The sequence below is a fragment of the Lepisosteus platostomus genome, chromosome 13, assembly GCF_059453375.1.
Source record: "Lepisosteus platostomus isolate fLepPlt1 chromosome 13, fLepPlt1.hap1, whole genome shotgun sequence".
In the NCBI taxonomy this organism is placed as follows: Eukaryota; Metazoa; Chordata; class Actinopteri; order Semionotiformes; family Lepisosteidae; genus Lepisosteus; species Lepisosteus platostomus.
In genome coordinates, this window is record NC_142623.1 from 11,014,308 (window position 1) to 11,028,280 (window position 13,973).

Sequence of the window (13,973 nt, forward strand, 5' to 3'; positions counted from 1 at the left end):
CCTCGTGTTGTACCACTGTTTTCATTTCTTTCTTACAGAAGATCAAAGATTTCTTCCATTGATGAAGCAACTGAAATATTTCTAAAATAAATCTACAACAGCAGGCCAGAGAGAATAATGACATAACGAGGCCATCCAATCAGTCAACCACAGAGCTAGCTAAGCTTCTGGAAAACTCATGAGTAAACCCCTTAAATCAGAACAACAGGCTTGACATTCCAGTGGAGGGGCTGAGAACCTCTGCCACCCTGCTCCTTGGTCTGACTAGGACTGTGTGGGGCAGATCATTGCCACAATTGCCTGGCCTGACTTAAAGTACATCCCCTTTCAAAGTCTGACCTTGGTGTCCTCTGAGTAAAATCTAAGGAATTGTAGGGCTGTAAAAGCATCTTCAGTTAAGCTCATAGGCCTCTTTGTCCTCATTCTGGGTCTTTGCTGTGCACAAGGTGCATTTAGTGTGTTTGAAGCTCAGAGAGAGGGCCACCCCTCCCAGGAATTCAATACTGCCCCCCGCCCAGCCAAAATAGAGTGAGCTGCCTCCCCAGTGCTGCATGTGGGGGTGGTCAGGGGCTGGCACCCCCAGGTGCCACGCATAGATCCCCAGGGTGGCGAGGCACAGCAGCCCAGAAAGCATGATGACCACTCCGCTGGCGCCCGCCACATTGCGCTGGGGGAAGTCCATCCAGCAGCGGGCGCCGATGCCAGCCAGCACAATGCCCACCCCGGAGAGGAACAGGGAGCCCAGGAGCAGGCCCCGCGCCCAGAGCACGCCGGCGTCTCGCGGGTCGGCCCCCGACACGGGCCAGCAGAGCTTGAACTCCGGCTCGGCCACCCGCAGGCAGGACTCCCACAGCCCGTCCGTCCTCACCGCCGACCCCTTGCCCAGTCGCACGTGGCCCTCTCTCCACTGGGGCGTGATGACCGCCGTGAAGACCAAGATCAGCCCCACCGGCGTGCAGGCGATGCCCGCCATCATCGGCGCTGGGGTCTGCATCCCGGGTTCCGAGCCAGAGGGAGCCGGGTAGGAGGAGAGGAGCCTCCCTGGGCCAGCAACAGATTAGCAGAGAGCTGGAGAAAAAAAAAACTGTTCATGCAGGTATGTGCATGATCACAAAAATGGTCAATTGGCCCATCTACCTAATTTGTATACCTGATACACATTCCACTGTATAGGAAAAGGCTGTTCATCCATCGTCATGGTTGCATGGTGGTTAGCCTTGCCTTGGGTTCAATTCCTGGAGTGCTATCTGTGTGGAATTTGTATATATTCTCCATGTTTGTGTGGGTTTCCCGCCACCATCCGAAGACAAGCTTGTACATATACACAGGTATGCATGTCTGCTTGTGTGCCTGCCCTGCGATGGACCGGTCCCGTCTAGAGTGCATCCCGCCTTGTGCCCGTTGCTTTCTGGATAGGCTCCAGCTGCGCCGGGACCTTAAATTGGATGAAGTGGTTATGAGATGGATGGATAGATATTCAAACATTATAAACGCTTCTCCATGTGGCATAAATGTGGACTGGAGCTGGGGGAGCTACATTACACAACTAGGGTGGGCTTTCAGAATATTTCTGCTCTTTGCTCTGAGCCTTGTTTGTCATTGTTTCTCTTGTGTATCAGTGTTTACACTTTAGAGTTTAAAAGAACCGGTCCCACAGACAGGCATGTTACACGATATAAGGGTTTAATACCCTTTGTCTCTATATCACATGGACTAGGATTTCGCCCACAGACATTTAATACAAACACATGTAAGGTATTTATGATGTGCAGCTTCTTATCTGTGTGCATTGACAAGTTTCTGCAGCTTCCTTTTATGTTTTATGGAGGAAGCGTGTTTACTTTCCCAATTCTACCAACTTGTTCCGCATGTTACAAACAGAGGAATACGGAGATGAAGAAGAAGTTGCGTGAAAGCAGACATTGGCTGAGTCTTTAAACACATTGTTCACAGAGCCCTTTTATCAGGCACTTCCACAAGAAAAGCCACTCTAGCTGTGTCATAACGAAGAACAGTCCACTTCCACACTCTCGCAGATTAACGAGGGCAAACTGATTACGCAGAAGGACAAGAAGGTGTCGCTATGGCAACACGCTATCATTCAGAAAGTAGTGGAGTGAGCCTGCACTACTGGTTTCTAGGTATTTAAGGTTGTTTGCGCATCCGACACATTTTTTAGTTTGTAGTCCATCCATCCATTTATAACTGTTTCATCCATTTCAGGATTGCAGGGGAGCCAGAGTCTTTCCTAGAAAGCAATGGGCACAAGGAAGGGTGCACCCTGGATGGGACATCAGTCCATTGCACCCAGCGACACAGACATGCACGCACACTCGCACCAGGGCCAATTTTCCCAGAAGCCAGTCACAACTTACCAGTATGTCTTTGGACTCTAGGAGGAAACCCATTCAAACACAGGGAGAGCACACAAATTCCACACAGACAGCACATCAGGTCCAAAACTGAGTCCAGCGCCCCTGTGCTGCAAGGTACCAATGCTAACCACTGCACCAATGTGCCACTCCCTTAGTGTGCAGTGAACTCTGTTCCTTCAGGGCTCCACACAAGTCCTATCTCCAAAGGCAACAGTGCAGTAGTTCTGGCTCTTTGTTTCTTTAAGTAATGAAATAGCAATTTGGAAACATTTACTTTGGCTGCGGCTATTGAGCCCTTCCAAATATTTTGTTACGATGTTTTACCACGTAAAAACAGACTATTAGAGTTACATGCCAAAGACATCTTAAATAGGAACTGCAGTCACTCGTAAATTGGTAGAGGAAGAATTCCTGTTTTATTCTTTTTAAAATATTTGTCCTGAAGTGAGTGGAATGTGAAGGTTGCTCCTGAGGGCATTGTCAGATTAAAATCACAACTGCCTTAGCAGCTAAATATTATCCATTCTGGGTTGAAGAGTTATCAAATGGGCAAATCACAGCATTCTGACTATTTTCTGATTTTTTTGCAAGCACACCGTGATGGATCTTGAAAGTAAAAAAAGGACTAAATAACTGCAACAGCTGGGATCCCTGGTGCTTACTTCTATATTTGTCGAAGAATGTCCATATTAGGGTACATACCACTCCTATCTTCATACTGAATTGCCCTTTAAATTAGATTGACCTAATTTCAGATTGTAAAACCTCAAGCATTTAATCATCTCCAGGGACATCCAAACAACTGGAAATGTAATCGAAGTAAAAGTGTTTGATGTAAATTCCTCTTTTATAGTTGTTCCGTTTAAAATTACAGAGCACTGTCAGGATTGTACAGTAAGACCTACAGTAGCATTGTGTACTTAGTCTTCAGGCAGGTGCTATCAGCCTAACATCTAGCTACACCACACTCTCACACTTGTACGTCTTGAACACAGAATCGCTTCAGTCTCAGCTTTAGCTGAGAGCTTTTTGGCAGGTGTGACAAGAAGCAAGTCTTAGTTATCACTGTTTTTTAATTGTCAGCATTCACCTGTACTGCTCTCTGAGTCAATTTCAGACACATTAACCCCCACTTAAACCCAGTACATTGATCCTTGAGCGAATAAACATGATCTTACCTTGTCACAGTAGCGGAAGATGGGCTGTCTTCTGTATTCTTCTGTTCAGCTGACCAAGCCCGCACCTGCTACATCTTCTCTTCTAAGAGACACTTTGTTGTTCAGGGCTGAGCAGCGAGCAGCGAGAGACTGTGAGCCACAGTGCTGCGCTCAGTTTGTGCGGGATGTGTTCACTTCAGATGCGTGGATCACAGAGCCCTGAGGAAAGAGGAGAGGGAGGTATAGTGGTTGTGGCGGGGGGGAGGAGGAGTGTTATTAAGCAAAATCATTCACATCACAAGACACAGAGACATACTGTATCTGTAAGACCTGTGGTCCTGCAACTGCAAAATCAGAGCTGTCCTTGTATTGTCCCTCAATAGATTTGACATTGGGCATTTACACAACACGACTTTGTTGCTGGACTGCATTTCAGAGTATAGCTTTCTCTGCATGATGACAAACTGCCCTGAAGGTGAGGGCTCTCATATTTTAAAATGCAGATTTGTGGCTCGACACAGAAGAAAAAATCAATAGCAATCACAGAATTCTCAGCAATCACAGAACTCTCTAATGAAATACATTTGTCATATCACCTAATGCTGCTGTAAACTAAGGCAAAAAGATTTTCAGAGAGGCTCTTAATTAGTCTCCTGAAGAAGTCTATAGGTTCATTGCAAAGGTTTCTCATTATACCAAAAAGACGGCTGGAAATGTGTTATCATTCGTACTTTGAGATATTAAGAAGCAACTGTGAATATTAATGTTGCATTAAATGATAATCTCTACTAGTTCCAGGACAGCAATAATCTCCAGCAGAGCCAGGACAGTGATAATCTTTACTAGTGGCAGGAAAGAGATAAAAGGTCAATTAGATGTCAAGAGAATGTTCATTGATGAACTGGGGTGAATCTGTTTTTTCTTGCAGTGGATATTTAGATAATTTGTAAAGTCACAACACTAAGCATTAAATAGAGCAAACACAAACACCCATATCTGTCTTAAGGTATTACGCAGAATTTGATGAAGACAATCATGCAGAAGCCTAATATTAATGCCATGGGCAGATGGGCGGCTGTATTATTTGGAGGCAGGAGTTTTTTTTAATAAGGCGGTGCTGTGTACTATTCATATGGATTGCATTTCTCAGAAGCTCAGGGCCCTAGGAGTGTTTCTGCTGAGGAAAGAGGCTGGCAGGATGTCTGTGAACAATCTGCTGTAAGAGGAAGTGGGCCAGGCAGTAGGTGATGATTTCTGAGGAGGAGGGTGGAAGTGTTTAATTAAATCATAATCATTATTTTCATTTTGAGAGGGAGAGAGGTGAAGCTGTTTCCTGGAGAGAGCCAGACAAATCTTGTTCTGTGAATTGCTAATTTTAGAATATGCTCGTCTGGAGGAAAAGAAAGCATAGAGTCAGATGAAGCTGAGGGAAAGTCAATGAGTTTTACCCCTTGAGTGCTGAGAAAGACAGAGAAGAATTCAGTCCAGTTTGAGTGTTTTGCTGTCTGTGAGTAGTGTGAATGTCAAATAAACGTCTCTGATCTCGAAAAAGCAGCAAAGGAGAAAGACTTTTGTTTTTGTATTTTACTGATTTAGACAATATTGGAAAGCAATGGAGAAAGAGACCAGCATAATGTTTGCAAATACCTTGAAAATTGCAAGAGGTATATCTAGAGAAGCCATTTGCAGTACCAGAAAGACGTCACCTAATCAACTACAGCAGGTTGGTGATACCTTTGCTGATCACCAACCTTATCCAATCACTAATTTTCAAGACGTCCTAGACAATGAAACACAACAAACACTCAAAGATCGCAAAACATGGGATCTGACAGGAGACAACAGGGAAAGAAACTCCCGGATGCTTCCAATTGTTCTTTGAAATATCAAAAGGAATCACTTTCAATAACTAGCTGAGGAGCTTGATTCAAACAAACACCCACCATACTTTGTGCATGAAAGTGTTTCCTTTTCTCATCGGTGTGGACCTTGATACTGGAAGGTGTATCGCTGTAAAATCACAGAGCCTGCAGCTGCCCTGGAGACCCCTGTCCCACAGGATGACAGACCAAGCCTACAGCCTTTTCTCTTTCAGCTCAGGAACAACAGCTGTGCACACAGTAAGTGTAAAAGCGACGGAATTTCTCAGGTAAGGTTTAGGGACGAAGTAAAGACAAAGGACAGGACTACTTAAACTCACATTGAGCCAGGGTACAATGTAAGAGTTTCAGAAATGATCCCATGAACATAACAACATTTCAAAGGAATAAGGACAAGTGAGGCAAAAATTTAGAGTCTTAAATGTAATTTAATTTAAATTTTCAGATCTAAAGGACACAGTTTTATTCAAGGATTTGTTTTGGACTCCTTTACAGATCGTATGACAATGCTATTGCATTAAGAGCGTGTAATTTTATAGCTCATATCAGACCATGTTTATGTGAGTATTTACCTAGCTTTCTCTTTTTTGTATAATGGATTTCAGACCTATTTAGGTATAATTCAGGAATTTCATTATGCAAAACATCCTGTGGTGCATTTTCCTATCAAAACCCTTAATGACAACTTCATCCCTTCCACTGATTGAGAGCTTTCAGTAACCAAGGAGACAGCAGTACTGTCTTCTCCATACCTCTTTATTATGTGTTGTTAGTACTCATACATCTAAAAGAAGGTTGCGCCAATAATTGAGGTTGTTTTGAAAAAGGCTTTTTAATAAGATGTACATCTCGGCAGACGCCTTTTTTTCTGGCATTCATTCATGGTCCTTAAATAGAGGCTGAATAAAAGTCACAGTTATTTCTGGCTTCTTGTGAACTTGGACGTGTCCATTTGTGATGTGACTGTAAAGTCTTTTCAATCCAATTTCCTAGCCTCATCATATTATGGTTCAGGAAAAAGTCATTTCCTTGTTATAGAGTCCACAGACAACCAGTTCTACTCTAAATGATGGAGAAGGGGCCTAGTGAAAAAAATGGAAATGCTTACAAATTATAGAAGGAATATATTATGAGGGGCAATTTTAAAGCAGGTTTTTTAATTATTTTAACATATTCGTACTTTGGGGTAGATACTCAGAATGGAGTATGTTTTATAAACAATGGCAAGTTATAGGGCAAACTATTAACCTTTATTTTCTCTAAATGTGGACTTTTTACTTTTGTTATGTTAAGAGACTTGTTGCACTTATTTATTGCAGTTATAATTAAAAATCTACGCAGCAGCCAAGTTCGCTTTGCAAAATAATTAGAACTGATTAACACTGTGTACAGCTTGGTCCAAGGACATTTTTGTTGAAGCATCTAAGTATATTCAGTATATGACTACTGGGTCATAAAAGCTGAGACCAAAATTGCTTGCATCTGGGAATGTAATGGAAAAAGGGAAGAACATTCCATTTAAATAAAATAGCTTCTGCTTTGATGACTTCCATGAAACTTTTGACTACCTACAGGAAAGATCTGAACGCCTTGGCCTTACTCTTCCAAGTATATAAAATTAAATGAAAAGTTCTCCTGTCAAGGCACACAGTTACCATTTTAAATGCGTGCAGCCCTGTATGTGCACTGCCGGCTCCTAGCATATAATTTACGCACCTAAAACAACAGAGTATCAAAGATTGAATATCATTTCAGCTCCAAGGTTTGTTGTGCATAGTTTCTTTCCGTTCCTCTTTGCAGAACGAATCCCACTCCCAAAACTGAAATAGTGAAATATTTGTTTCTCCTGCTCTGGCCTGTATTCTTTCAGTACGGTAGGTTTAAAGAGCTGTAATTGTTTTTAGAATATGAGTTTGATATCTTGCCCTCAGGTAAAACTCACCGCTCACATTATAAGGCCATGTTACAACAAAAGTGAACAAAAAAATATATACACCTGTGGTAAATACTGGGTATAGTGTGGTAAAGCACTGTAAACTCATGGTAAGGAAGGGAGGTACTATATAGTTAGCACTGCTTGCTGGGACAGAAGGATTGGGAAATCATCACCCATTTTCTCTTTACTCCTTAGGGCTGAGCCACATTAATACACTGACTGCAGAAACCACTGTCCATTCAAGACCCTGAAACGTGATTTCAATCTAGTCTTTATTTGGTTTGTTGCAAAAGGTGAGAATGGATTCTCATTGTAAAAGTTAATGGACATTTAATCACACACAGCAGAACATTCACAGAACAGATAACACATGACAACTGTTTCCAGCTGTTTCACTGCAACCTAGACCAGTGATGACCGCAGTCCCGCAGTTACTGCAGGGATCTCTGTCGCAAGGGTGTTGTAGGTTTTTTTAAGTCATCAACAGTACAAGACCTCAGAAGGATGGTTAACTAAGCTCAGGTAAGTCTTGATTGAACTCTTCTGCAATGGTCTGAAGACACTAAGATTTGAAAGACCTACTGGTCTGTTTCCTTTGATGAGTGGACTCGGGGAACCCTGAGGTCTCACTGGCCTGACTGATCAGCATGAAAGACCTAGGAATGATGCTGAATTTGGCCGGTCCTCAAGACACACTGAGGGATTTTCATCTCTTCTCTGCTCTTAGATTCTTAATTGATCTAATCACTTGACCAACTTGCTGCACATCTCCCCAGTCTTTTAGCCAAAATACCCGAAGGACTGGACATGATAGGAGGGATAAACTGATCCCTCTGTCCCTTGTTTGAGCTGGTTTCACACTCTTCCTGGGGTCTTGTGCTGCCGATGGTTCAAAGAGACCTACACAACCTGCTGCCACAACAGCGCAGACTTGGACAGTCCTGATACAGGTCGAAAAGAGACAAGAGGCAGTCGTTTTCTGTAAGAGCAACACCCTTTGATAAAAAAATCAACCTGACAAATGCATTCCCCTACCACCCTTCAATCCTCAAAGTGAGAAAAGAACAAGCACCACACACTGTTCATTTTGCATTATGTCCCTTTACTTTGTTCCTAGTTATTTTTCCCATTATTAAATGCACTAAAACAATGACAGATCAATTAATAAATAAATAACTGATGAATAAATGACATTATTTAAAAAAAAACTTCACCTTTTAGGTTCATGAAGGAAAACACAAATGAGAAGAACCCAAAAGCAAACTTAAGTAGCATTTGTAATGAAATCAGGCATACAGTATATCTGTCATTTCACACCAAAGCTCTGAAGTGATCTGAGACTGAAGTCTTGAAGGAACTGTTTTGGTCCATCGCCCAGAGGTTGCACATCTGTTGCCACTGAATGTGGTGACAGAAGCTTTTTTCTTGTCTGTACAGAAGAGACTGTCAGGCCACAGGAAACAGGGAAGGAGCCAGTGGGGTTAGTGGAACGTTTACAAGCCCGCTGCTGGCCGACAGAGGGAGCTGACACCCACTGCTTCACACAGAATGCAGACGGGGACACAGTCTTGTTCACAGTGATGATCAGAACCGCCATTTTACACTAGTGCTGGATGTACTGATTCTCAGTCATGTTTAAATATAGTCATTCATGTCACAACAGTTTTCTTTTACCTTACGCATTTTTAAATAGAACTATCCCAGGAATTCAATTGCTGCATTATTATAATTATTATTTTCTTTTCCATTTTGTAACCACATCCAATTCAGGTTGGAGGGGTACAGCCTGGGTACACAGGATGCCAGCCCATCACAGGGCACCCGTAGTCACACACAGGCAAGCCAGGACCAATTTTCCAAGAAGCCAATTAATCTACCAGTATATCATTGGACTATAGAAGGAAACCCACATAAACATGGGGAGAACATGCCAATGTCATACAGACAGCACCCCAGGTCTGGAATTGAACCCAGGGTCCCAGCTTTGCAAGGCAACAATGGTAACCACAGCACCGCTATGCCACCCTTTTATTAGTAGCAATAATTGCAGTAGTAGTAGTATTTGCTTTGTGCCCTGTACTTTGGTTGCCACAACTCTTTCCAGAAAAAAAAGTCTCCTTCTGATAATAGAGGGGTGGATTCTGTCAGAATAAATCAGAAATTATTACAAATAGGAGCAGGTTTGTGAGGCAATAAAATGAGCATTTTCACAGTTTCATAGCATGAATTGTGCCCATTGCTTTCTGGGATAGGCTCTGGCTCCCCCGCTGGATAAAGTGGTTGGAAAAAGAATGGATGGATGGAATTACATGCATGGAAATCAGGAGAATTTCAGGGAAATTGAAAACCTGCAATGAGAATCCTAGGTTCCAGTAGGTATTTCCCTCAGGAAAGCAGTTCTGCTGGTTGAGCAGTAAATATTTATATATAATATTTATATCCATTGCAGAGATATATCCCAGAGGCAAGAAGCTTTGGTCACTGTCATACTATTTAAAAAAACTCTGATTATCACTGGCTAAAAAATCACAGATTAAATCAAAATTATATCATTGTCATTTGAAATATAAATCTGAAAATAGAAATGTAACTTGCCATACTTTTAATTACAAAAGGTAACAGTATATTAGCACTATATGTGTAACCCATATTTTAAAATACATTAGATAGAAAGATTGATTATTTCTGTTTGCTAAATGACACAGGACCATATTCCTTTAGTCACCAGGACAGTAAGCTTCTGCTTAAAAGACTCACACTTAATATTATTTAATGTTAAAAGACATACCTCTTAATGTTACAAAGTTGAAATCAAACACTGAACTTACCTGTAGAAACCCTTAATTTAGCTGAGTTCATTTAATTTGAAGAGTGACTGGTTTATGTCATTATGCTGTTCTGTTACTAGAAAAAGAAATGTAAGAGTAAATTTAAGAGTGATGGTAAATGTTTAGGATGTTCTGTGTTTTTTTCTTCTTAGCTTGATGTAACTGCACGATGAGGTCAGTAATGCAGACTGCAGTTGTACAGTTTGGGGTTATGTTTACCGTAATTCTGAAATGTATACATTATAAATAACTTCTGATACTCTAGCTCTGACAGCTCGTAAGAGATTAAAGTCCCAGACCATTTTGATAATTTGGCTTGGACCTTTTAAACACTTCCAATTACCACAAAAACTATGGTAGGAAAAATGGCACGTGAAATCTCGTCTTTACATTGCAGAAACGGAGTTTTACATGAGTACGTTGTTATCGATTTGGTAATTGTCCTCGTATTAACAGTGGTAAAGAAACCTTCAGAAGAAGAAATGTTGTCTCTATTTTGTCCAGGAACTGGCTTATTCTGAAAAAAAGGTTTGCCGTGTGACAAACGTTGGTCACAGCTAAAATGAATCTCTAACTAGTGCTGCCTGATTTACAGTATTAAGAGGTGAGCAGACAAAAACACCTATATCAATGCAGCAATTGAAATGTTTGAAAAATTAGGTGGGAACTACGGTATGACATCACACAGAAAAGTTATCGGACTGAAACGTTTTCTCCTTACAAATATTGCATTCTGAAGGTGTTTTACAGAAAGAGAAAACGTTCCTTTGAAGTCTCTGAATGATGGTGCGTGTTGTTTCTTTTCTTTTTTAATAAGCTTTTTGTTGTTTTTTTGCGGGTCACAAAACCATGTTCCCAGGGAAAACTGGGTTAAGCACATCCTGGGGAAAAAAACACAGTTTCATCAGCGAACAGAATTTAGGAAACGTTCAAATAAATCAACGGCAGGTCAGTTTGAAATGTTAGCGTGTTAGCGTTGCCGAGGAGAGACTCTCGTCGCTCATCAATAATTCTGTGTGAAGAGATGCTTCGGATTATGATCACAAATGGGGGGGAAAAAAAAAGGTTTTTTTCTCAGTGAACGAGAACATGATCTGACTTTTTTATTTATTTATTGTGCTTCTTCTTGACCGGATTTTGTAAGCCGGTTGTCACAGCCCATAAGGGTTCACAGTACAGGCATGCCTTAGTATGGCTGTATCACATTGCCCTTCTCAGATCATTCAGTCCTGCAAACCTTAGTAGCTGAATTTAAAGAAAATAGTTGCAACAGAGAGTAGCAGTGGGCTAGATGGGTTTCAAAGCGGTGCATGTTAATTAGCTCTCCAATAAATAAATTGACGATTTCGGCCCCAGTTCTGATTCCTTACCATTGAGAGAGAGCCTGTAACAGCACAGTTCTCCTGAACAGAAGCCAGGATCTCAGCCCTGGGTCAGACGTACTCCTTCATGGGCAGGCTGGAGGTGGAGATGGGCTGGGGTGGCGGAGCGGAGGCGCGGCCGCCGGTGAAGTTGCGGGCGTACCCCCGGCGGTAGTCGTGCCGCAGGCCCTGCGGGCAGGTGCTGCAGAGCACGGCGCCGCTCAGCATGAGGATGACGGCGGCCGCCCAGCCCAGGTAGATGGCCTGCCCCAGCTCCCGCTTGTGGACGGCGGGCACCATGGGGTTATTGAAGTCGCTGACGACCGTGTGGGCGGTCCAGGAGACGGGGATGAGCACGCAGAGGCCCGTGACGATGAACAGGACCCCGCCGGTCAGGGCGATGCCGGCCTTGGTCTGCTTGTCGTCCCCGGCGCAGGTGGTGCACTTCATGCCACAGCAGGACACGGTGCAGGAGAGCCAGCCCAGGAAGATGGACAGGCACATCAGGGCCCGCGCCGCCTGGATGTTGGGCGGGAGGGCCAGCATGGAGTCGTAGGTCTTGCACTGCATCTGCCCCGTCGCCTGGTAGACGCAGTTCATCCAGATGCCCTCCCAGACGATCTCCGAGGTCAGGATGTTGTTGCCGATGAACGCCGTCACTTTCCACTGCGGCAGGGCTGTGACCGCGATGGCCATCACCCACCCCGTCACCGCGCAGATGAAGCTGATGAGCTGCAGGCCCGTGTTCATGGCTGCCCCCTCTCGGAGCCTGGCTAGGGTGACACGCCGCTACCACGTCTCCCAGCTCAGTGCCAGCCGACCCTTTCCTCTCGCTCTCCTCCCTCGGTTTGCTTTGCCGGTTTGCGATGTCCTGCTGTCCCTCTCCCACCTGCTGCTTCCTCCCCGCCTGACCTCTCCTCCTCACACCTGCCTCTCAGGAGCTGCGAGTCAATTATTCAGCAACTCAGAGCAACAGGAGTCAGATAGTCCAGTTGTCAGAGCTGAGCGAACCAGCTGGGGAACACAGGGCTCTTCACTTCAATTTAAATAGGGTTCAAATGCCGTCTAATTAAAGGCACCACCTCTTCACTTCCCACAGATTATCATCGAACAGTTTCTTTGGAGTTTTTAGTAAGTGTAGTAATTTGTTCTAGTCTACTGGGCATATGCTTTCCGTAGTGTGGCTGATCATTTGATTTTGAATATCATTCCCATTAAAACTGAGGCATCTGAGGGAATCCAGATCACATCTCCAGAAAACAAGACAAATTGAGAAGTCTTAAGTACCTTAAAAAAACAGATGAGATAACAGAGACAACCAAAGGCGTAATTTAAATCCACTTCATTGTTGCTTCGCTAAATGTTGCCCAGGCTTTGGAGTCATGTACTTCTTCTATCATTCTTGCACAGCTTTCAAAATACTAAAGACCTCAGCTCTGCTCTGCACTGTTTAGGAAAAGTCCTTGTTGTCGCAATATAAATGAAGACGTTGAGCTGTGAAGCTGTTGAGTGCAACCAGGCCGGTGGACGAGAGGTTAAGTGTTACAGGTATCCAGGCTTCAGCATGCAGAACCGAAGGTGTTTCTGTTCCAGAGCTGGTCAGAACAGGCCTCAGTGAAGCTGCAAATGTCCCCCCTCAGACAACGGCTGTATTCTTGTTTGCGCTGTGTGAGGCTGCTTCACAGTTCTGACAAACGCGATTTCGATTACCCTGCGATCGGGGGTGCTGAGGAACTGGAGACCTTCGAGGTACTGAAGAGCTGCTCTCTGCTCAGAGAGAGAGAGGGAGAGAGGAGTATTGAGAGAGAGAGAGAGAGAGAGAGAGAGAGAGAGTGTGTGTGTGAGGGAGACAGAGTGATAGCTGTAGGTGGATCAATTAAACACAAAGACAACGTTGGACTGTAACAATGGAGCTCCACTCACTCTGCCTCCCATCACAGTGCTTTTAAAATAAGCTTCCAGAAGATTGTTTTTGCTCTTCGTTCTGCCATGTCAGTGCGGAAGGAGTAACTGATGGACCTGTGGGGTCACTCAGTAGAACTGATGGCAGGGAACTCTGGGAAACCTGGAAGAGAAGACCCATGTCCCTAATCTCTGGGCCCCCAATCTTTGTCACTGAACCACTGGGACACGGTCACAACACTTCAGCCTTCGAAGGGATGGAGGAACAGAAGAAAGCAAAGTTTTCAAAACCGGGACGCAATGCCTCTAAAACTACCCCATGTGACACAGGGCTATTGTGTATTCCAGTTCCTGACAGCACAGATGTGTTTCACAAAAAGAACAACTGGACGGTGTGCATTATCAGGGATAAACTGGACAGTGCAATGAATTTTCTTTCTTTTTGTCACTTTCCATTTCCCTCTGGTTTGGAATATTCTTAAACATTATTAACAATACTCCATAACTCTGTGTCATGTCTGGACAAAGAGACAA

At 43.6% G+C, this 13,973-nt stretch overlaps 2 protein-coding genes across 2 annotated transcripts; both read right to left on the minus strand.

Annotated features, from left to right (window-relative positions):
- Window positions 1-5: 5 nt before the first annotated feature.
- Window positions 6-3,746, minus strand: cldn23l (claudin 23-like). Its single transcript, XM_088603110.1, has 2 exons — window positions 3,554-3,746; window positions 6-1,068 (listed from the first exon to the last, which is right to left on the minus strand). The coding sequence occupies exon 2, from the start codon at window positions 992-994 to the stop codon at window positions 392-394; it is 603 nt and encodes a 200-aa protein (XP_088459236.1). The 5' UTR covers window positions 995-1,068; window positions 3,554-3,746; the 3' UTR covers window positions 6-391.
- A 3,567-nt stretch (window positions 3,747-7,313) lies between these two features.
- On the minus strand, window positions 7,314-12,803 carry cldn35 (claudin 35). Its single transcript, XM_088603109.1, has one exon. It carries the CDS (start codon window positions 12,285-12,287, stop codon window positions 11,610-11,612), a length of 678 nt encoding a protein of 225 aa, XP_088459235.1. The 5' UTR covers window positions 12,288-12,803; the 3' UTR covers window positions 7,314-11,609.
- Between the last annotated feature and the right edge of the window lie 1,170 nt (window positions 12,804-13,973).